This window comes from Delphinapterus leucas, chromosome 3 (assembly GCF_059928025.1).
Source record: "Delphinapterus leucas isolate spDelLeu-1000000601 "Yukka" chromosome 3, BTC_Dleu_Yukka2, whole genome shotgun sequence".
In the NCBI taxonomy this organism is placed as follows: domain Eukaryota; kingdom Metazoa; phylum Chordata; class Mammalia; order Artiodactyla; family Monodontidae; genus Delphinapterus; species Delphinapterus leucas.
The window spans coordinates 134601374-134626486 of record NC_143131.1 but is presented as its reverse complement, the minus strand read 5'-3'; the positions used below and the strand labels follow the sequence as shown (position 1 = coordinate 134626486).

At 40.8% G+C, this 25113-nt stretch overlaps 1 protein-coding gene across 4 annotated transcripts in view; it reads left to right on the top strand.

The window, feature by feature from the left end:
* The first annotated feature begins 15167 nt into the window (after positions 1–15167).
* Positions 15168–25113, top strand: part of CLINT1 (clathrin interactor 1) — a 62782-nt gene continuing 52836 nt past the window's right edge. For all 4 annotated transcript variants that reach the window (XM_022590258.2, XM_022590256.3, XM_022590255.3 and 1 more), the window contains exon 1: positions 15168–15381. In XM_022590258.2, the coding sequence (XP_022445966.1) occupies positions 15341–15381 (41 nt within the window). In that variant the 5' untranslated portion in view covers positions 15168–15340. The remainder of the gene's footprint in view (positions 15382–25113) is intronic.

The following is a 25113-nucleotide window of genomic DNA, read 5'->3' as shown; positions in this document are numbered from 1 at the left end:
TTAGCATTTGTTGTAAAGCTGGTTTGGTGGTGCTGAACTCTCTCAGCTTTTGCTTGTCTGTAAAGGTTTTAATTTCTCCATCAAATCTGAATGAGATCCTTGCTGGGTAGAGTAATCTTGGTTGTAGGTTTTTCTCCTTCATCACTTTAAATATGTCCTGCCAGTCCCTTCTGGCTTGCAGAGTTTCTGCTGAAAGATCAGCTGTTAACTTTATGGGGATTCCCTCGGGTGTTATTTGTTGTTTTTCCCTTGCTGCTTTTAATATGTTTTCTTTTTATTTAATTTTTGACACTTTGATTAATACATGTCTTGGCGTATTTCTCCTTGGATTTATCCTGTATGAGACTCTCTGTGCTTCCTGGACTTGATTAACTATTTCTGTTCCCATATTAGGGAAGTTTTCAACTATAATCTCTTCAAATATCTTCCCAGTCCCTTTCTTTTTCTCTTCCTCCTCTGGAACCCCTATAATTCGAATGTTGGTGCATTTAATGTTGTCCCAGAGGTCTCTGAGACTGTCCTCAGTACTTTTCATTCTTTTTTCTTTATTCTGCTCTGCAGTAGTTATTTCCACTATTTTATCTTCCAGGTCACTTATCCGTTCTTCTGCCTCAGTTATTCTCCTATTGATCCCATCTAGAGTATTTTTAATTTCATTTATTGTGTTGTTCATCGTTGTTTGTTTCATCTTTAGTTCTTCTAGGTCCTTGTTAAATGTTTCTTGTATTTTCTCTATTCTATTTCCAAGGTTTTGGATCATCTTTACTATCATTATTCTGAATTCTTTTTCAGGTAGACTGCCTATTTCCTCTTCATTTGTTAGGTCTGGTGGGTTTTTATCTTGCTCCTTCATCTGCTGTGTGTTTTTCTGTCTTCTCATTTTGCTTATCTTACTGTGTTTGGGTTCTTCTTTTGCAGGCTGCAGGCTTGTAGTTCCCGTTGTTTTTGATGTCTGTCCCCAGTGGCTAAGGTTGGTTCAGTGGGTTGTGTTGGCTTCCTGGTGGAGGGGACTAGTGCCTGTGTTCTGGTGGATGAGGCTGGATCTTGTTTTTCTGGTGGGCAGGTCCAGGTTTGGTGGAGTGTTTTGGGGTGTCTGTAGACTTATAATGATTTTAGGCAGCCTCTCTGCTAATGGGTGGGGTTGTGTTCCTGTCTTGCTAGTTGTTTGGCATAGGATGGCCAGCACTGTAGCTTGCTGGTCATTGAGTGAAGCTGGGTGCTGGTGTTGAGATGGAGATCTCTGGGAGATTTTCGCCATTTGATATTATGTGGAGCTTGGAGGTCTCTTGTGGACCAGTGTCCTGAAGTTGGGTCTCCCACCTCAGAGGCAGAGCACTGACTCCTGGCTGCAGCACCAAGAGCCTTTCATCCACACAGCTCAGAATAAAAGGGAGAAAAAGTAGAAAGAAAGAAAGGAAGGAGTTAGGGAGCGAGGGAAGGAGGGAGAGAGGGAGGAAGGAAGGAAGGAAGGAGGGAAGGAAGGAAAAAAGAAAGAAAGAAGATAAAGTAAAATAAAATAAAGATAAAATATAATAGTTATTAAAATAAAAAATAATTATTAAGAAAAAAAATTTTTTTAAATGAAAACAAAAAAATGGACGGATAGAACCCTAGGACAAATGGTGGAAGCAAAGCTATAGAGACAAAATCTCACACAGAAGCATACACATACACACTCACAAAAAGTGGAAAAGGGGAAAAAATCATAAATCTTGCTCTCAAAGTCCACCTCCTCAATTTGGGATGATTCGTTGTCTATTCATGAATTCCACAGATGCAGGGTACATCAAGTGGATTGTGGAGCTTTGATCCGCTGCTTCTGAGGCTGCTGGGAGAGATTTCCCTTTCTATTCTTTGTTCTCACAGCTCTCAGGGGCTCAGCTTCGGATATGGTCCCGCCTCTAAGTGTAGGTCGCCGGAGGGCGTCTGTTCTTCGCTCAGACAGGACGGGGTTAAAGGAGCCGCTGATTCGGGGGCTCTGGCTCACTCAGGCCGGGGGGAGGGAGGGGCACGGAGTGTGGGGCGAGCCTGCGGCGGCAGAGGCCAGCGTGACGTTGTACCAGCCTGAGGCGCGCCGTGCGTTCTCCCGTGGGAGTTGTCCCTGGATCCCGGGACCCTGGCAGTGCCAGGCTGCACAGGCTCCGCGGAAGGGTGGTGTGGATAGTGACCTGTGCTCGCACATAGGCTTCTTGGTGGCGGCAGCAGCAGCCTTGGCGTAGTATGAGTTCTTTAAATCCCTTGAGTGTTAGAATCATTCAGAGAGCTGTAGTTTTTAACAGCTAAATGTCCTGGATTTTTGAGCAAAATCCATTGTCCCTGAGAGTATACTTGGTACTTTTGGTACTTAACCAGAGTATATATCCTAGATTTGGGTTCATTTATGGCCCTTGAATTTGAGACCCCAATTTATGATGAAATGGCCAGGAAGGGGAAATACCAGGCAATTCTAGAATTCCAGTCTTTGTGAGATATTTAGAACACTTGCAGTAACATTTCCAGTTGGCAGGTATAGCCCTAGAGTAGAGAAGTGTAGCTTCACTAGGCTCAGACAGCTTGCTGTGAATGTGGTAAGGATTCTTAACATCAACTTGCTCCCTTCCCACCTCCCCACCCCTTTTTTGAAATTGTAGACTTTTTTTTGTTTGTTTTTGTTTTGGTTGATATGTCTCCACATCTTTTCCTTACAACTTTATTTATTTATTTTATTGTGAAGAAATTAACATAAAATTAACCATTTTTAAAGGGAAAAAAATGAGAGAGAGTACTTGCAAATCATATATCTAATAAGGGACTTGTATCTAGAATATATAAAGAAGTCTCACAACTTAACAACAAAGACAAAAAATTCAATTAAAATATGGGCAAAGGACTTGAATACATAATTCTTCAAAAAAGATATACAAATGGCAAATAAGCACATAAAAAGATGTTCAACATCATTATCCACCAGGGAAACACAAATCAAAACCGCAATGAGGTAGCACTTCACACCTACTAGAATGGCCATTATCAAGCTCTAAAGAGGATGTGAAGAAACTGGAACCCTCATACATTGCTGTTAGGAATGTATAGTGGTGCAGCCACTTTGGAAAACTCTCTGGCAGTTTCTCAAAAAGGTAAACATAAAAAAAAAAAAAAGTAAACATAGAAGTATCATATGACCCAGCAATTCCACTCCTAGGTTTATACCCAAGAGAATTAACATATGTCCGCACGAAAGTTTGTACACAAATGTTCATAGCACTATTTATTCAAGGTAACTGAAAAGCAGAATGAATGTGCATCAACTGATGCACAGATATACAAAATATGGTATATTCATACAAAAGAGTAATATTCAGCCATGAAAGAGAAATGAAGCACTGATGTATGCCACAAATGAATGAACCTTGAAAACATCATGCTTAGTGTAAGAAGCCAGACACAAAATGTCACATATTACATGATTCCATTTATATCTATTGTCCACAGTAGGCAAATCTACAGAGACAGAAAGTACATTAGTGGTTGCCAGGGACTGGGAAGACAGGGAGATGGTAAGTGACTGCTAACAAATACGGGTTTAATGATAATGTTCAGGAATTAGTGTGATGTGAATATGCTAAAAATCACTGAATTCACACTTTAAAAGACTATTATGATATGTAAATTATATCTCAATTAAAAAAATAAATTCCAGCTTCTTACAGGTGCTACATTAAGGAAAACAGATAAATCAATTCAGGGCATCTAAGCCCATCATCAGGGAACCCAGTGAGGAAAGAATAATGCTCAGAAAATCACCAGGGAGGTCAGATTGGTTGTTATGACTCTAAAAGTATTCTAGTAGCACTCCATGTCACTCTCTAGGAAATTTGCATCATGCTTTATACGATGACTAGCCCCAAAGTGAAGCTATGGCCTTAGGACCAAGCTGCTTTCATTTCTCATTAACCTCTATCTTGCCATCTTTCAGGTGTTTCCTCTGCAGTATCAGAAACAAGGACCGTCAAGTTTATGACTCTCAGATAACTGAACTCAATTCATTCAACACATTTTATTGAGTACCTGGAAAGTGCCAGGCACTTGCTATACCCAGGGAATCAGATGTGATCAGGATAAATGCTCCCTTCTCTTGATGAAACATATTCTAATATGAAAAATGGATAATAAAAAATATGCTGCTTCTCTTCAATGGCTCTCCCATCCCCAACCTATTCAAAGGCCTTTTCTGACCTGCTTCTGGAGAGGTAGGGTTCACCTCTGAGAACTGTGTAAACCAGGCTCCCTTTTACTAGCAAGAAATTAGGCAGCAGGAAGAGAGAGGTGAGGGTATTTCTTCTCCCTGCCTCAGCCTCACAGTTCTGGCAGTAAATTTCAACTACTACATCTCCTGTAGGATAGACTTCCTCTATAGCACCAGATCTCACTGGAAATTCTACTTTCTTCCTCTGTCTTTTCATACTGAAGCATGTGTGGCAGATTATCTGAAAAGACAGCTACTAATGATTCATTTCAACCTATATATTCAAGCTGATCCTCCCCTTAAAAAGTAGTATCTAGTTCACCTCCCCTTGAATCTGGACTTGCCTTGTGACTTGCTTTGACCAGAAAAATGTGGCAAATGTGATGCTCTGTCTGTTCTGGGACAAGTCCTTAAGAGGCCCAGCAGCTTCCACTTTGACTTTCCCGGGACCCAGCCACCTAATAAGCGCTCAGGCTAAATTATTAAACAGGGAGAGATCACATGGAAAGAGAGACAAGTCTAGCCCACTACTCACCAGTCCAGCCACCCCAGCACAGAGGTACCAGATGTATGAATGTACCCATTTTGGACCCTCACTCAGCTCCAGTTGAATTTCCCCAGCCAACTCTACCAAGTACAGAGCGGAGATGAGCCATTTCTACCAAGCCCTGCTCAAACTGAATAATCGTGAGCAAATAAATGGTGGTTGCTTTTTTTAAGTCACTAAGTTGTGGGCACCTTGTTACATAGCAATAGAGACCTGAAACTGATGGTAATGGGTCCTCAGTGCTGCTTAGTCCCAGATGCCTCGACATCCTTATTAATACCCTTAACCCTGACCTTGGCTCCATGAAGGGTCCACTGGCTTCATTCTCTTCAATTAAACCCTCTTGAGTTCTGTTTTATGTTCTGTTTTGAGCTCTGAGACACTGCCCAACACAAGTAAATAAATGAATAAGACAATCACAGATCCTTGTTGGTACCAGGATGAAAATAAGCAGGCTGCACGATAGGCAATGACAGAACCAACTTCAGGCAGGGTATTCAGAGAAGGCCTTTCTAACTAACTCTGCTTAAGCCAGCTAACATCTGCAGCAAAGAGGCTGAAGGAAATGCAGTGCTAGTGGAAGCAAGGTTGGTGACAAACTCAGCTGAGGAATACACTTCAGGTTCAAGTCACTTTTTCTGGTGTCTCTGTCCTGTGCCACAGAGCTAAGGCTTGCAACTGCTTTCATATCTCTGGGTATATCACTCATTTCATTCATCCCATTAGGCTGAATATCTGAAGTAGAGAAAAGACAAACAAAAAGAATGGGAATGGCTCCTTCCCTGCCATGCTTGCCTCTCATCTCCCAATACACCTGAAAATACAAGTTTGAAGGGTGTGAGCCATACTGCCTAAGAAGAACCAGGACTAAAAAATGGGAGGGATGTTAAAAAGGACTTTTACATAAGGTATGAAAACATATTTTTTTCCCACAGTTAGGAGTAATTTGAAATTAAGGCAACATATTTTTATCAATACAATTGGCAAAAATTCTAAAGAGCAATAGCATCTAGTGCTGGTGAGGATGTGACAAAATGGGCTTTTCAATATGTTGCTTGGTGAGAGAAAGAACTGCTATCCTCTCTTTGGTATACAATTTGGCAACATCCTTAAATAAAAAAACATATAACATATCTTTCCCTGGTCCCACTTTTGAGAATCTACTCTAAACACCATATGTAAAGATAGATGTGCAAAGATCTACTTTATTGCAATATTGTTCACAGTGGCAAAAATAAAAAGCAGGAACAACCTGATTATCCATCAATAAGAAAATGGTTCAATAAATTACGGTACATTCATATTAAGGAACCACACCAGTATTAAAAAGAATGAATTAGATCTATATTTATTGAACTGGAGGGATATCCATAATATATTATTAAGCAGGTATTTTAAAAAGCAAGCATCATGTATAGTATGATCCTAAAGCAAAAGTGACATATGTGCACGTATATTTGTTTATATTTATAGGAACATGAAGACAGTGTAGAAAAATACATATGCTTTTAACAGGATTACCATAGAGGGGTGAAAATAAATGGAAAAGGATCAACTTTTCTTTACATATTTTTGGACTGTTTCATTTATTGAAATGAGTGTATATCACTTTCATTTTTAATTCTGCTGTCCCCACCCTTCTTTCCACCTCAGGCAACCAGTTCTGATTTACTTCACCTTAGATTAATTTTAACTGTTCTAGAATTTTATATAAATGGATTCATAATTTTTTGTGTCTGGCTTCTTTTGTTCACTGTTGTGCCTGTGAGATTCATCCAGGTTGTTGTATACATTGGTAGTTTATTCCTTTTTCATTGCTAAGTTGTATTCCATTCAAATGGTGTATCACAATTTGTCCATATCCTGCTGATGGACATTTGGGTTGTTTCCAGATTTTGGCTATTGTGAACAAAGCTGCAGTGAACATTCTTGCATGAGAATTTTTTTTTAATTGCAGTATAGTTGATTTACAGTGTGTTAATGTCTGCTGTACAGCAAAGTGATTCAGTTATACATATACATACCTCCTTTTTTATATTCTTTTCCATTGTGGTTTATCAAAGGATACTGAATATAGTTCTCTGTTGCACAAGAATTTTGACATAGATTTCCATTTCTCTTGGATAAATACCTAGGATTTGAATTGTTGGGTCAAAGGGTAGATATATGAGGATGTATGAACATATTTTACTTTTGGTAATTAAAAAAAAAAAAAAAACCGGCTTCCCTGGTGGCGCAGTGGTTGAGAGTCCGCCTGCCGATGCAGGGGACGCGGGTTCATGCCCCGGTCCAGGAAGATCCTACATGCTGTGGAGCGGCTGGTCCTGTGAGCCATGGCCGCTGAGCCTGCGTGTCTGGAGCCTGTGCTCCGCAATAGGAGAGGCCACAACAGTGAGAGGCCCGCGTACCGCAAAAAAAAAAAAAAAAGTTGAAGGAAGAGTATGAATCTGTACTTCAAAAAGGTAATAATCCTTGCTATCTTTTTCTCCATCCTTCCCCTCCCAACAGGTGTTTGCATCTGTCAGTTCTTAGGCTTCCCAGGCCAGATCAGTGACCCACTACTTTTCAGGATGAATCATCAAAGATGGGGAAATTCTAATGTTATACCCGCCCAACAGGAACTAGGTTTAGATAACGCCCACCAGAAGGCTTAAGACTCAAATGATAATTCAAGAGAACTGCTAACACACAGGAAAAGCGGCTTCTATAGTCAGAAACTTATTGCAAACCAAACAAAACTCATGACACTCCTTTTCTATAATAACAAGTTGTCACCAGAATAGATACTTAGCATGAAAAAGAAGAAACGAGTCAAATCAACACATCAACAAGAGTAGCAGAAGTAACCCTACTGCAAGGGAGGGTTTACAAACAAATTGTGAACCAAACCTTGGCAACTTTCCAAACTTAAACTGAAAGTCCAAGATGCTATAAAAATCCAGTCAATACCATGAAGACCTATTCTAGGAAGGATTGGCTGGAATAAACATATTTTTTAAGTGTTAAAAAAAGGGGTACTGCCACACTGTCAATGACAGATTTTAGCACCCTTTTTCTCAGAACCGGCCTTGAGCCTTAACCCATAAGAGGGTCACAGTTTCAGTATATCCTCCAGGATACAGCTGTTTAGACCAGGGATGGACCTCAGACAGTTCAAGTTTGGATTCGAAGTGCCATGGGAAGCCAATAAAGTATTTTGTGCAAGTAGTAACATGGTCTGATTTATGATTCAAAAAGATCTTGGAAGAATAAATTAGCAAGCATTTGCAGTAGTTCAGATGAGAAATGATTATGGTTGACGATGGCAGTGGAGAAGGAGAGAAGTCCTAGGCAGCCCCTCAACATCTACAAGCCAGGGAGAGGAACAAAGGGTTTGTGAAGGAGTCGACATGTAGACCTAAAAGACTGTGGGGTCATGAAAGCTAAGAGAGAGGGAGTTTTGGAGAAGGAAGAAGTGATCAACTGTGGCTTCAGAAGTAATGACGAGGAGCCTGTCTGTGAAGAAGACAGCCCTCTGTTAAAGGGAGCAGAGAAACGGGGCGGTAGCAGGAAGAAGATAAAGTGACAAGGAAGTGACTAAAGCATGTTTGTAGCTTCTTTTGCACTGCAGATAGAAATCTAAAAGGCCAGGTTCTTAACTTGCCATACAAGTCCCTCCGTAGCGTCACTACTTCTATCAGTCAGGTTCCCAGTAGCAGACGCTGGCACACTCGGAGTTTAGCCGAAGAGAACACCGCAATGGGACAATTTACAGCCGTGCAGGCAGGGTGAGGAAACACATCGTATGGGGAAGCACCCAGGTGTTAGCTTCAGGGTGAGAACATTGCCACACAAAGCCTGAAGAGAAAAGGGAGGGAAACTTAGAGCTGGGGCCATGGAAGGGGGGCCACCTGACACCAGCAGTGGCCACGGAGGGCCAGAACCCTGTTGCTAAAGCAGGAAGGAAGGAGAAGGAAATATCTCTCCCCCTGTTTTCTGATCCACCCTCACAACATTGAACCCAACTGGAAACCACAAGCCATGAGGATGCAGATGATGTACTCCACAGAGGTCAGGAGGGCACGGAGAAAGGCAGAGAAGTCCCTGGGAAGTTGATTGAGCAGCTGACTCACCAGCACACCCTTGCTCACCTCCCCAGCTCATCTCTGACCAGTTTCCCTCCCCTCCCCCCCACACTGAGCCTTCTTTCACATCCAGGAACATGCCGAGCTGCATGCTACCTTGGGCCTGGGTACAGTCTGTTCTTTCTATCTGGAATACTCTTCCTCTCTCCGCCTTGTTAGCTCAAAATTATCTTTCCACCTTCACTTTAGATGTCACTTTCCCAGAGAGGCCTTTCCCTGCCCTTGTCCCTATCCCATCTTCAGGAAACACCACTGTTACATTCTCTCATAGCACCCTGTTCTTTTTCTTCTACAGCATTCTTCATCGTGTGCAATGATAGCTTTACCGCAGCGTTATTTGTTTAACATCCACCTACTCCCTCAGACTAAACATCATGAGAACAGGAATTTGTGTGTTTTCACAGGATGATTTTGGCAATGGGGTAAATGCCCAAACACATATTTATTTAAAGACTTAATGAACCTGTTATAATACCCTCTCCACCTCACCCATGATCTCTGAACACAAACGGTTTAGCAGTGATAACAGATCTTATTTAATCCGTCCTTGTTACATGTCAATCAGTGTGCTAGAAATTTAATGTATGTCATCTCATTCACCGCCGACAACAAAGTTCTAAGAGTCAGGGACTCTTTTCAGTCCCATTTACCCAGAAAGGGCGCCAAGGCATGAGAGGTCAAGGAATTCAGTCAAGGTCACACAGCTATGGGTTGTGAACCAAATCCCACTGATATCACAGCCGGTGCTCTGACCTTCCTCCCCCCACCACCCCCATTATACTGCCTCATTAAACATCTCTCTCTGGTTTTTGCTTGTTTGTTTATAAGTCTATCTTCCATATTAGACTATAAGCCCCTTGGGTAACAACAGGTTTTAGTCAACTATTTAACCCCACTGCACATTGCAGATGCTCTATAAACACTGAACGTCAACCCTTTCCTACCAGAAAAGCACGTCTTGTGCTGACTGACCTCTCCCCTCACCTCCAGTCTTTACCCACATTCATTCTGTTTATTAAAGAACAGTGGTCTCTCAGTCAGACTCTTTTGATGTCCACTGCAGTGAGCTCTTCCACTACAGCACAATTCTTTTAATGAACTGATAAAGAGTTCAAGGACCAGCAAAGCCTCCTGTGAACTCTGAACACCTGGGGGCTTTCCCAGGACGCTTGCCCTTATGCAGAAAGACCCTGCCTCAGAAACCAGCCAGCCCATCCTTTCTGACATCCACCCAATTCAGCCCTGAATCTCACTTGACAAAGCAGGATCAGTTCCCACAGTCACAGGCTGCCTAGTTGCTTCACTGACGGCAACTTGCATTCCTGTGAATAGAGCTTTCAGAGGCCCAGCCACTGGGAGCAGCACATCTACCCTGGGCTCCCCTGTGGTCAGGGGACAGAAGGGGAGAGAGCATTCCAGGAGGCAGAAAAATGATTCCAAGAGCACTTCTGCCTCCATCTCACCTACTGCCAGCACCTGCGCATTCTTGCAGAAGGACCTGGAATGTGTTAGCCCTTTAGAGAACTTACCAGGCTCTCTGAATAGGTCCACCCAAGCCCTCTAACAGCCCTGAAAGGAGACCGAATTTCAGCCAAGAAGAGCCCAACTGTCAGCAGAACAGAGAGTTAGGGAGGGCATGCCCTCCTACCAGCTTACCTGCTGCACGGTGCTGCGGCTCCACTTAACTCCTTACTTCTTCATCGCTTCTTTTTCTTTTCAATTATCCCCATGGCACTCTTTTCTCTTTTGCTCTCCACAACCCAACTTCTGTGTGATGTGGACCAAAAAAAAAAAAAAAAAGTCAGAGCTAGAAAGAAACTTGTGTCATCTAACCCAAGGCATCCCAAGCCCTGGCAAAATCACTTAAGAGGTTTTTTAAAATACAGATTTCTAGACCCTACCTTAGACCTGCAGTAGTAAATAACTATTGCTTTCGTCTGTCGAGGCATGGCTTTCTTCAGCGTTTCTTCAGAGAACTTTTCTTTCCCCAGCCTACATGGTTCTCCTAGGACTAGCAATTCCATGATGCACGGCCCTAAGATAGGTACATGATCCAAACTGGGCTAATCAGTCATCCCCAGTGCTATCAGACTCAGTGGAGGAAAGACTAAAGTGTCCCTTTCCCACTGGTTGCCTAATCGAAAAAAATGCAACCCACTCTCCACACAGTGGTAGCCCTATTTCCTGCCAACTAGAAGAAACTTATCTGCAATGAAGGAAAGTGAAAATCAGAGAGAGTTCTGACCATATCTGCTAAGTTCCTGAGGCAAATTCTATCTCCAAACTCCTCTGTCTCCTGGGTCAACAAATTCTCTTGCTTTGCTTAAGCTAGCTTTGAGAGTTTCTGTCATCTGTGACCGAAAGTATAGGGATTAATACATCTACTGAGTCAATAACTCAAAGGTTAGGAAACAGAATCTGAAATTTTGAAAGATGTGCAGGGATTTCTGATGTAAGGCTAGGTTTAGGATATTCTGATAGACCAACCCCTCAGCTTATAAGGATAAAAGCTGAGATCCACATAAGGGATTTGATAATAACGATGAGGTAGAATTTAGTGAGCACTTACTACATGCAGGACTCAATGTGAAATGAGTTATATGTATTACTTCAATCCTCAGCACATCACTTTGAATTTAGTATGTTTACCATATCTATTTGCTTGTTTACTGTGTCTGTTTTATCTACAATTATACATCTACCACCTTACCACCTAGCACAGTGCCTGCAACATAGTAGGAGCTTACTAAATACTTGCAATATTGAATAAATTTTACAGATTAATACAATTACTAGCAGCAGCAGTAGTAGTAGTAGCAGCAAGGTTACTAACATTTACTGAGTGTTTATTTTGTGTTAGATTCTATTCTAAGTTCTTTTTAAACATTAGCTTAATTGTCTGAAAAAGCTTTTAAGGTAGGTTTCTGTAATCCCCATTATGATAAGAAAACTGAGTCACGGAGATGTCAAATAATTTCCCCAAGGTCACATAGCTAGTAAGCAGCAACACTAAGATTCAAACCCAGGCAATCTGGCTCCAGCGTCCCTGTTCACAACCACTATGCTATACTGGTTTAATTAACTTATTCAGAATGACCAAGCTACTGAATAGCAGATACAGAATTTGGGCCTAGGTTTGTCTGAGTCCAAAATCTGCACTTTTTAACCACTACTTTATACTTCCTGCCTGTGGTTAATTGTCTGACAGTTCATGGTAGTCCACATAAATGGTCCTGGGGTCGTGCAATATACAATCTGCCTAGCTCTTGTGGTGACCCTCATAATATGATTCGAAACCAAGTATCCTGACTTCTAGAGAGGAATAGTTAGGTGTGATCAAAAACAGCCCTCGCTGGGCCAAGTACTGAAACCAAGGTACAACTGTTTGCCTCTTGTGTCAGTTTGGATACTGCAAGAAGCAAAAGCCAAGATGGAATTAGAAGTATAAGAGATTTATTGAAGGATAAATGGAAGAAGGAACAGGAGTATGTGGGAAGAGTTTCAGACTACAAGGAAGTTCTGTCAAGAGAGAAAGGAGAAGGAAGATTGGGTTGGAAGAGAATCTGTCCAGTTGCAGCAAAGCTCCGAGGAAATGTGGGCCAGGTCAGTGGGGAGCCCAAGGCAATGCTGGCCCAGCAGAGGAGTCCTGCTTTGGGCAGAAACAGCCTCACTCCAGAACACCTTGCTCAGTCATTACTTGGGAGCAGCCCAGTGACAGCACAGCCTTGGCATAAATGCTGTGGCTGATCCCTAAGAAGTGGCTGTCGGAGCTGCTGGTCATCCACACTCCTCTCAACTGGTCCTCTTAAAGATAGATCTGGCCGGAGCCTTCCCATGGCTGCCACAGCCCTGTACTGGGAATCAAACTCCTCTGGAGGAAACACCAAGGAGCCAGTCATAGGAGAGAAGCAGTGTTTACAATTGCTCCTGGCACATAAATAACACTGCTGCGTACATTTGCTTTCAAACCTTGTGTTGGTTTGGCCTTACTAAAAGCCCATTTAGTGAAAAATATGTTTTCCTGAAGAGGGGTAGGTGGGACTTTTTCTTGTTTATTTTTCTGTGGACACATTTAAATTGCCACAAAGAAGTTACTATGGAAACTGCTCCCAAACTTGCAAGATAAAGGGTAAAAATGGAACACTTTGTTAAAATGCAAATGATTAGCCTTTAGAGACCAGAGCACTTTTTAACAAACTCTCCTTGTCTGGCTCTTCTGAGTCCATTAAGGGCTCTCTTAAATCAAAGGTAGACAGGCAGGTTTTTTGTGTTATATTCTAGATGGCATTGGTCAACTGTGAAAACACCACAGGTGACGACTCTGGAATAAATCTAGACACTTTCAAACTTGTTGGATCAGGCAAAGTAGATAACAGTATTGTACTCTCTGGGTAACTCTGGTGAAGCTGACTATGAATTACTATGAATGTGCAAACAGGCCGAGGGCAGGGAAGGTGATTATTTTTATGCCAGGCTCATTCTGCTGGTGTACCCTGAACCCGCTTGTTTGAAAGTTAACTTGCTGAGCTCTTATTTATGGGAAGCAGTTTCCCTTTCTTATCTCCCCAGGCCACATTCCACCCTTTGAATCTTGAGCTGGACAGTCCTTTCAACACGAAACACAAACTTCTCATTCGAAAGGCCCATTTCTCTGCCTATCTCTTTACCTGCCCCTCCCCACCCACTCTCCAACTCACTTTACTTCTGTCTGCCTGAGCAATCCTATCTTGACAAAGCTCTCAGATAGCTTTGTCCTGATTTCTGCTTTTTGTACTTTTCTGCCTGGCAATTCTTTCAACTTGCTTGTCTTGTTGAAATCCCGGAAGTCTTACTGAAACCCTTTTTCAGAGGTGCTTCCAGTTATTAAGTGGATGCAATACGAAGGGGTGATTTGACCTGAAGAACTAACTGAGGGGTCACATGTTCTAGATTCTTGATTTGATATCATTGTTACCTAGCTTCATGACTAGCAGCAATCAATTTCAGGTCTCCTTTGTGAATCAGGGTCATCATCTGTTCCCTTCACCAGGAATTCTTTTCTTGCAGTTGTTTTGTTTGTTTGTTTTTTGCCAGCTCCTTTTTATCATTCAAGTTTCAGCTTAAATAAAATGTCATCAGGGGAATTCCCTGGCGGTCCAGTGGTTATGACTCCAGGCTTCCACTGCAGAGGGCACGGGTTCAATCCCAGGTTGGGGAACTAAGATCCTTCATGCCAAAAAAAGAAAGTCCTCAAAGAGGCTCTAAATACTCCCTAATGTTATTTTCCTCGAACATCATTCTTCATAACATTATCTTCTGTTTTCTTCAAGCACTTTCTATCTGCAATTATCGTAAATGTTCCCTTGATTACTATGTTTTCCTCCAAAGGACCTTTAAGAGCCAAGAGAGCTGAGGCCTTGTCTGTCTTCTTCCCAGCTGTATTCCCCACTCCTGGCACACAGAAAATGCTCTGTAAAAATTTGTATAATGAAAAAAACTATAAAATTTAAGCAGTTGGACCAAATGAACTTTAAGGTTGCTTGTGGCTTTAACATGAACACTGTCAAAAATGAGTAAGTTAAAAATAAAATGACAACAACCATTTAAATAAAACAATGAATGCAGTGTGGATGTATACTTACGCTTTAAGGATATACACCTGCCAAGTTCTTGGGCCTGTCATAGTGTTGTACTGCTGTTTTTATACAGTTTCCCAGGGAGTATGAACTGAATTTCTGAGCTTTATAATACAGTATTTAACAAGGATATCAAGTAGCTGTCTAAATATAAGAGCCCCGTATCACAGAATTAGAGTGGGATAGGTTTTAAAATACAATCTCTTCAATTTACAAGGATGTAAACTAAAGCCCTGGGAAGGAAGTATATTTGGACATTTGGAACCAAATTCAGCGTTGCTTCTGTCAGTGAGGAATACATACACCAATCACACTTCTTTATATGTAATCATTATTCATAACATAATAATGCTTTATATTGGAAAAACAAGTTTGTGTGACGAGATTCTATACCGGTGGTTCTGAAATGTGAGCATGGAGGATTTGTTAAGGCACACACTGCCGACCTCACCCCTAAAGTTTCCGGTTCTGTGGGTCGGGGGCTGGGGAGGGGTGCGGAGAACCCCGAGAGTTTAAGAGGAGCCCTACTAATCTTACCTCAGGAACTCTCTCAGCTTAACTGGCCCGCTTGGCGCGCTGAAAGAACTACAAGTCCCAGCGTGCCCCGCGCGCAGCGGGAGGAAAGTCGGGCACTTCCGCTCCACGCAGAGCCTCTGTCCCCGCGTCTCGACGTGTCACTGGCGGCGCCGCGGCTGTGGCACGATAAGGCGCTGACTGGGGGAGTTTGAGGCGGCGGCGACCTCGGCCTGGATCTGTCCCGGCACGGAAGGGTTCTGGGGTCCGTGGGGAACAGGAAAGGGAGGTGGCGGCTCAGCCCGCTCGGGGCACGATGTTGAACATGTGGAAGGTGCGGGAGCTGGTGGACAAAGCGTGAGTATCTGGGGTCAGTTGTGGCCGAGGCCCACGCGGGGGAGGGGCGGGGGGAAAGGGGAGCCTGGTGTGCGCGCGGGGCCTCCCGCGTCACGCCCCCCGTGTCGGCCGGCCCCATCATGGCGGCGTCCGGCTGTCTCCTCGGCCCCGGGCCGCGTCCCGAACCGCCAGTCTGGGAAGGGACCCTTCCTCGTTCGAAACATCCTCTTAGCCCCCTTCTCTCCTATGCAGGCCGTCCTCACCCTGCCCCTACCGCCACCCTTCTAGGCACAGACACTTTGGTCGGGGAGGGGGCGGGGTTGTCTAGAGATGGGTCAGTGCCCTGGCCGGAGAGCTGTCTTGGCCCCAGGCTTTGGGCTTTTGACTCCTGGGCAGCAGCGAAAGCTTGTGGGTGGAGGACTCACTTCACTGGCTCTCTGTGCACCTCAGAGTGTGGTGCAGAGACCTTAGGCCTGGTCGGGAGGTGTCCTTTACCTTGCTGGGTTTCTTTTAATTCCTAATGAACCTGAAGTGTTGGAGTGGGTGGTAGGTGTAACAAGTGGCCACTGTGGTCAGACTGAAGTTACTCAAGAGGAGACTCATCCTTCGCTTTTCTAACATCAGTGAGAGTAGATCACCACATAGCTTACTGTGATTCTTTTCCTCTGTTTCCTTTTCCACTACACTTCATTTTTGGAGGGCCACTTGTTCCATTTGGTTTAATTAAGAAGTCATTGAATTAACAAGAAATTTCCCCTAAAGAAGGAAACAACCCAGGTTTATATCCTGTTGATCTACTTTTAACTTCCCTGACAGGTAAAAAGACTAATATATAGTTGATTTTCTTTAAGATTTAAGTCGTAACTTTAGTATCTTACACTTAAATTGAGTGTATCAGATAGATAACAATGGTTAAGTAAGGTCTGCTAGGCCAGCAGGAAATAAAGTTTAAGAATTTTCCCCTTCCTCTCGGGTTTTAGTGATGATACAACGTGTGGTGACAAAAACATTTCATTTGTGCCACTTACCCAACCTAAAATCAGGAACTGTAGATGGCAAATTCTTGAGGCTTTCTTGACCCCAGAAAAAATAATTCATTAAGGGATACAAACTACTAGGTATAAAATAAATTAGATCCAAGGATGTAATGTACAGCACAGGGAATATAGCCAATATTTTATAGTAACTTTCAACAGAGTATAATATATGAAAATATCTAATTGCTGTTGTATACCCGAAGCTAATATTATAAATCAACTATACTTCAATAAGAAAAAAATTCACAGTGGCTTGGGTAATACATCAGATAGAATTTAGAGTCTGACCATATTTTCAAGTTTTCTGTGCTACCAAGAAGGCAGTAGAGTGCCTAAGGAGCACAGGTTTGTGAACCTGCAGAGCTGGATTCAAGCTCTGTAACCTTGGCAGATTACTTAACCTTGAAGTGCCCCAGTTTTCTCAGGTGCAGTATGAAAATATGATAGATACTTAGAGTGTTGTTGTGAGAATTAAGGGCTAAGGACTTAGCATATAAAGCCCTTAATACAGTAGGTTTAGATCAGTATGCTTTTGATAACTATAGCAGATGTTCTGCATCAAGAGTAAGATTAAACTTCATTAAGAGAGAAGCTCCATGTTTAGAAAGTGATTTGGTGATTTTGCTTTATCAACTATTTATTTGACCGTTAAGTTCTCAGTCCTTTATTTTAGGTTTGTTTTGCTATTTATATAACCTTTGCTTTCCAAAGATAAAATAAAATCATGTTGCCTTTTTTTTTCAGATCCAGGTTCGTTGGTTTTTTAATATTTGGTGTAAGTCTAGGATACCAGCTTAAATAGTCTTTAAAAATCCAAAAGCCTCTACAAAACTCTCTCTTTATTTCTTAGCCAGATGACAGTGGAAGAAAAACCACTAAAAAAACACGTTCTTATCTTAGGGGACTAAATCTGTAGTACTCAAAAATTTGAAGAGACTGTACATTTTTTAGGAGACAAATCAAGGCAATATTTCTGCTTTAATTGTTCATTTCATATTGTTTTTAACACTTTTGTTACTAATTTTCAAGTGCTTCAGGTTAAATTTGTCACATAAATAGTCAGCAAGTCAATCTAATGGAAGAGCTGCTGTTGAAAAATAGCTTCTCTCTTCCTTTTTACTACCCAATTTAGAATGGAGACTTGAACCAAGTTATTCAAGAACATGTAAGAACGTTGCCACCAAGGACTTTTTAAAGATTTCGTGGGTGTCTGACACATGATATTAGGATTACAACATGAGGTTATTTTACTGATGAATACTCAGAACTTAATTTTCATCTTTCACTGGCAGGAGAGAAGAAATTGTTCCCCCCAAATGAAAGCATTTTACAGAACCAGTACCTGTGGCACTGTGTGCATTTAGACTCTTCACCTTAAATTGCCATAATGAAGGTGAAGCAGATCCATAGAACCGCTGTTCTGATTATCAAGGGGATAAGGTGATGAGGAAACTTGCAAATGAGGAAACAATGAAGTGACTAAGGACTGCTCTGAGAGCTTTGTTGAATAGAAATGAGGCTTTATATGATAGAGCACTGGTTAGAGGTTTAGGAGACCTGGGTTCAGGTTCTGATACTGCCTTTTAAATTAGCCGTATGTCTGATCTGAGGCAGACTCATATGACTCTCTAGACCTTGGATTCCTTATCTTTAAATTGATGGGATTGGGCTAGAGTAAGACTTTTGCCAACAATATGCCAATATGCCAATATGCCAACTGGCATATTGGAGGCATGAATTTCTATCAGGGGGCAAAGAAACAGAGCAGATATTTCATAAGAGCAGATAAATTTTAGGAAGTCATTATCCTCCAGAGACAGTTTCAGCTGAAAAAGGAATTTTGTTTAAATGTGGCAATCAATAAATGTTATATTTAAATGCTTTATGCAGTAAATAAGTGCAACCCATGACTCTGGAAAATTAGGACTTTCATTTAGCATATATCCCTACCTATTAAGGTTTACTTCAGAAAGAAAAATGTGGTCTTTCAAAATGTGTCCTCTGGAGCTACTGTTAGATCCAGCATGGTGGCAGTTCTTAAGTATAATGATATATTTCAAATACTGGCTTTTGAGATTTTATGGAAGGTTGGGGAGGTATTTTCCACAATTGTTGCACCTGCTGGTGGTATTAAATGGCTCTGTTTTGCAGAACATTGTGGAACTGAGGAAAAGCAGATAAAACCATAGGCCAGCCAGAGCTTGGAGTGCCAGTTTCCTCCCACTTGTACTTGAGTTGCATTAAAGAGAGCTGTGGCAGGAGAGGATAAGTGGCACCACTCCCACCAACTGGGAAAAGCTTGACCATTGTCATCCTTTGACCTGCCTCCCTTTATTTGAGGCTGTAATAAAATTGAACAGTTTTATATTTTGTTATCCTGTTTATCGTATAAATTGAAAGTTGCTACAGCTCTGTTGTCTTTTTTCTTCAAATTTTGGAAATGCAGTGAAGGTAACCTGGTAGTGGTCAATCAAACTGCTACTTACTGTTCAAGCCCAGCCAATCCTTCTCTTTCATGCAGGGAGTAGTATTAACAGTAAATCTATTTCATCAGTGGCCCCTATTTTTTTTTATGATAGTGATTCAAACAGGGCTGGCCAAGGTCCTAAGGCAACTGCTATAGATACTCCATTTTAAGTTATTCTCTTAAGCATAGCTTGCATTTTTTTCCCCCATAAGTTGATTTTTTGGTGTTACTTGCATGATTTTAGTTTCTAAATGGTCACATAATGTAATAGAACTGTGGAAACTACTGATCTAGTCTAGCTGACTCCAGAGGGAGAACCCTTTGCTTTTATAGAAAATATTTCATTCAGTTATTTCAACAGATAATACATTTATTATTTCTTGGAATAGTACTGTATTTTCTGAACTTGAAAAATACAATACCTGCCTTCAAGAAATTTGCCACTGCAAATTGGTGCACTTGAACTTATCATTGGTTTTCCACTTCAGTCCTCGGATGTGTTCCCCCTGTTTCCCTATCTTACCAGTAAATCTCTGTTCAGTTTGCTTCTTAGAACTTGAAAACAAAGGTGATTTTCAGCTTTCTAGTTTCCCCCATCAACTTTTCTTTAAACCAGTTGTTATTGCTGTAACAGTAAATTCATTATCCTTCCTTCCTCTCTTCTAGTAACTGGACACAAGTAGATATTAAGAATTTAATTGCAAAGAAAGATGATTTTATCTTTGCCAGCATTTCTTAGGAGTGATTTTCTGTAGTTCAAATTAGTCTGTTTAGTACCATTGCCAAGGTGCTTTTAAAAAGCTCTTAGCTGCCTCTTACATTTTCCTGTGCCCTTCCTGTTTTCAAGTAGTTTTTCATTTGTTTACTATGCATCCACTCAAAGTATTTGGCCTTTTTAATTTTAAGTACCACTTAATAGTACTCACTCCTAGGTTTTACAGTATGACTCCACAGTTGAACCTTTTTCTGTGCTCTTGTATTATTTTCTTACTTATTTCCAATGTTTATTTAATATTTCCTTTAAGAAAAAAAGGAAGAGTATAGGCAGCTTAAATAACTTTTTTTAGTCTTGAAGAAATTTTATTGTTTTATCTTTAATATTTAGATCTGTCTGGTTGGAATTTACTTTTTGGCTTTTATTATGGAAGATTTCAGATATATCCAAAACTGGAGGGACTGTTGTAATGAACCTCTGTGTACACAGACCTAACTTCAACAGTCTGACTAGTCTTGCTTTATCTGTGCCTCTGCCTCCCGCCCCCACTCCGTATTATTTTGAAGCAAATTCCTGACACTGTATCATTTCATCTATAAGTATATCAATCTACAAAAAGTAAAGAGTCAACTTTTTTTTATCATAACCATAATACCATTATCACACCTTTTAAAAAGGATGATTACTTAATATCAAATGCCCAGTTAGCATTTGTTTCTCATTTGCCTCATGATTCCTCTTTGATGTTTCTGAGTTGGTGGGTATCTCTTGATTCTTTTAATGTGTAGGCTCAATCTCTGCCTTCTTTTTTTCCCTCTTAAGGTTTACATGTTAAAGAAACTGAGTTTTTTGTACTTTCCTCAGTTTGGTTTTTGCTAATTGGATCCCATAGGGTTGTTTAAGTGTTTTTCTAACCTCTGTATTTCCTGCAATTTGGTAATTTTATCTACTCGATAAATTCAAGTTCCAATTTGGGGGGCAGCAAGACTACTTCATAGATTCAAAGTACATTTTTAGTACTTGTAATGGGTCTTATGTATAAAGATTTAGCTCTCTTTAGTCTCAGCTGACATTATTTAACATTCTGGGACAATGTATTTAACTGTTTATTCTTTTTTTTCCTAACGTGTCACTGCATATGAGCTTTCATTGTTTAGTCTAATTATGTGAATGTGTGCATATATGTATATTTTAAAAATATATTTATTTGTTTATTTTTGGCTGAATTGGGGCTTTGTTGCTGCACGCGGGCTTCTCATTGCAGTGGATTCTCATATTGCAGAGCACGGGCTCTAGACGCGCAAGCTTCAGTAGTTGTGGCACACAGGCTCAGTAGTTGTGGCTTCTGGGCTCTAGAGTGCAGGCTCAGGAGTTGTGGCACTGGGGCTTAGTTGTTCCGCGGCATGTGGAATCTTCTTGGACCAGGGCTTGAACCCGTGTGGCCCGCATTGGCAGGTGGATTTTTTTTTTTTTTTCTGACTGGTGACAATGTTCTTTATTCTTTTCCTTCTTTTCTACTAATTTTTTTTTTTTTTTTTTTTTTTTTTTGCGGTACGCGGGCCTCTCACTGTTGTGGCCTCTCCCATCGCAGAGCACAGGCTCCGGATGCGCAGGCTCAGCGGCCATGGCTCACAGGCCCAGCCACTCCACGGCATGTGGGATCCTCCCAGACTGGGCACGAACCCGTGTCCCCTGCATCGGCAGGAGGACTCTCTACCACTGCGCCACCAGGGAAGCCCTCTACTAATTTTTTTTTTTAACATCTTTATTGGAGTATAATTGCTTTACAATGGTGTGTTAGTTTCTGCTTTATAACAAAGTGAATCACCTATACATATATCCCCATATCTCCTCCCTCTTGCGTCTCCCTCCCACCCTCCCTATACCACCCCTCTAGGTGGTCACAAAGTGCCCAGCTGATCTCCCTGTGCTATGCAGCTGCTTCCCACTAGCTATCTGTTTTACATTTGGTAGTATTTGTAAGTCCATGCCACTCTCTCACTTTGTCCCAGCTTACCCTTCCCTCTCCCCGTGTCCTCAGGTCCATCCTCAATGTCTGCGTGTTTATTCCTGTCCTGCCTCTGGGTTCTTCATTAACCTTTTTTTTCTTAGATTCCATATATATGTGTTAGCATACGGTATTTGTTTTTCTCTTCCTGACTGACTTCACTCTGTATGACAGACTTTAGGTCCATCCACCTCACTACAAAAAACTCAATTTTGTTTCTTTTTATGGCTGAGTAATATTCCATTGTATATATGTGCCATATCTTCTTTATCCATTCATCTGTCGATGGACACTTAGGTTACTTCCATGTCCTGGCTGTTGTAAACAGAGCTGCAGTGAACATTGTGGTACATGACTCTTTTTGAATTATGGTTTTCTCAGGGTATATGCCCAGTAGTGGGATTGCTGGGGCATATGGTAGTTCTATTTTTAGTTTTTTGAGGAACCTCCATACTGTTCTCCATAGTGTCTGTATCAATTTACATTCCCACCAACAGTGCAGGATGGTTCCCTTTTCTCCACACCCTCTCCAGCATTTATTGTTTCTAGATTTTTTGATGATGGCCATTCTGACTGGTGTGAGGTGATACCTCATTGTGGTTTTGATTCGCATTTCTCTAACGATTAGCGATATTGAGCATTCTTTCATATGTTTGTTGGCAATCTGTACATCTGCTTTGGAGAAATGTCTGTTTGGCTCTTCTGCCCATTTTTGCATTGGGTTGGTTGTTTTTTTGATATTGAACTGCATGAGCTGCTTGTAAATTTTGGAGATTAATCCTTTGTCTGTTGCTTCATTTCCAAATATTTTCTCCCATTCTGAGAGTTGTCTTTTCGTCTTGTTTATGTTTTCCTTTGCTGTGCAAAAGCTTTCATTAGGTTCCATTTGTTTATTTTTGGTTTTATTTCCATTTCTCTAGGAGGTGGGTCAGAAAGGATCTTGCTGTGATTTATGTCATAGAGTGTTCTGCCTATGTTTTCCTCTAAGAGTTTGATAGTGTCTGGCCTTACATTTAGTCTTTATTCCATTTTGAGTTTACTGTTGTGTATGGTACTAGGGAGTGTTCTTATTTCATTCATTTACATGTAGCTGTCCAGTTTTCCCAGCACCACTTATTGAAGACGCTTTTTCTGCATTATATGTTCTTGCCTCCTTTATCAAAAATAAGGTGACTATATGTGTGTGAGTTTATCTCTGGGCTTTCTGTCCTGTTCCATTGATCTATATTTCTGTTTTTGTGCCAGTACCATACTGTCTTGATTACTGTAGCTTTGTAGTATAGTCTGAAGTCAAGGAGTCTGATTCCTCCAGCTCCGTTTTTCTTTCTCAAGATTGCTTTGACTATTCGAAGTCTTTTGTGTTTCCATACAAATTATGAAAGTTTTTGTTCTAGTTCTGTGAAAATTACCAGTGGTAGTTTGATGGGGATTGCATTGAATCTGTAGATTGCTTTGGGTAGTATAGTCATTTTCACAATGTTGATTCTTTCAATCCAAGAACATGGTATATCTCTCCATCTGTTTGTATCATCTTTAATTTCTTTCATCAGTGTCTTATAGTTTTCTGCATACAGGTCTTTTGTCTCCCTAGGTCAGTTTATTCCTAGGTATCTTATTCTTTTTGTTGCAGTGGTAAATGGGAGTGTTTCCTTGATATCTCTTTCAGATATTTCATCATTAGAGTACAGGAATGCAAGAGATTTCTGTGCATTAATTTTGTATCCTGCTACTTTCCCAAATTCACTGATTAGCTCCAGTAGTTTTCTGGTAGCATCTTTAGGATTCTCTATGTATAGTATCATGTCATCTGCAAACAGTGACAGCCTTACTTTTTCTTTTCTGCTTGGGATTCCTTTTATTTCCTTTTCTTCTCTGATTGCTGTGCCTAATACTTCCAAAACTACGTTGTATAATAGTGGTGAGAGTGGATAACCTTGTCTTGTTCCTGACCTTAGTGGAAATGGTTTCAGTTTTTCACCATTGAGAATGATGTTGGCGTGAGTTTGTCTTATATGGCCTTTAATATGTTGAGGAAAATTCCCTCTATGCCTACTTTCTGGAGGGTTTTTATCATAAATGGGTGTTGAATTTTGTTACAAGCTTTTTCTGCAGCTATTGAGATGATCATATGGTTTTTCTCCTTCAATTTGTTAATATGGTGTATCACATTGGTTGATTTGCGTATATTGAAGAATCCTTGCATTCCTGGGATAAACCCCACTTGATCATGATCTATGATCCTTTTAATGTGCTGCTGGATTCTCTTTCTCAGTATTTTATTGAGGTTTTTTGCATCTATGTTAATCAGTGATATTGGCCTGTAGTTTTCTTTCTTTGTGACATCTTTGTCTGGTTTTGGTATCAGGATGATGGTGACCTCACAGAATGAGTTTGGGAGTGTTCCTCCCTCTGCTATATTTTGGAAGAGTTTGAGAGTGATACATGTTAGCTCTTCTCTGAATGTTTGCTATAATTTGCCTGTGAAGCCATCTGGTCCTGGGCTTTTGTTAGTTGCAAGATTTTTAATCAGAGTCTCAATTTCAGTGCTTGTGATTGGTCTGTTTATATTTTCTATTTCATCCTGGTTCAGTCTTGGAAGGTTGTGCTTTTGTAAGAATTTGTCCATTTCTTCCAGGTTGTCCATTTTATTGGCATAGTTGCTTGTAGTAATCTCTCATGATCCTTTGTATTTCTGCAGTGTCAGTTGTTACTTCTCCTTTTACATTTCTAATTCTATTGATTTGAGTCTTTTTCCTGTTTTTCTTTATGAGTCTGGCTAATGGTTTATCAATTTTGTTTATCTTCTCAAAGAACCAGCTTTTAGTTTTGTTGATCTTTGCTATTGCTTCTTTCATTTCTTTTTCATTTTTATTTCTGATTTGATCTTTATGATTTCTTTCCTTCTGCTAACTTTGGGTTTTTTTACTTTTTCTTTCTCTAATTGCTTTAGGGGTAAGGTTATTTGAGATGTTTCTTGTTTCTTGAGGAAGGATGTATTGATATAAACTTCCCTCTTAGTACTGCATTTGCTGCATCCTATAGATTTTGGGTCGTTGTGTTCTCGTTATCATTTATTTCTAGGTATGTTTTGATTTCCTCTTTGATTTCTTCAGTGATCTCTTGGTTATTAAGTAGTGTATTGTTTAGCCTCCATATATTTGTATTTTTTACAGATATTTTCCTGTAATTGATATTTAATCTCATAGCATTGTGGTCAGAAAAGATAATTGATACCAGTGTAGTTTTCTAAAATTTACCAAGGCTTGATTTGTGACCCAGGATATGGTCTATCCTTGAGAATGTTCCACGAGCACTTGAGAAGAAAGTGTATTCTCTTGTTTTTGGATGGAATGTCCTATAAATATCAATTAAGTCCGTCTTGTTTAATGTATCATTTAAAGCTTGTGTTTCCTTACTTATTTTCATTTTGGATGATCTGTCCATTGGTGAAAGTGGGGTGTTAAAGTCCCCTACTATGATTGTGTTACTGTTGATTTCCCCTTCTATGGCTGTTAGCATTTGCCTT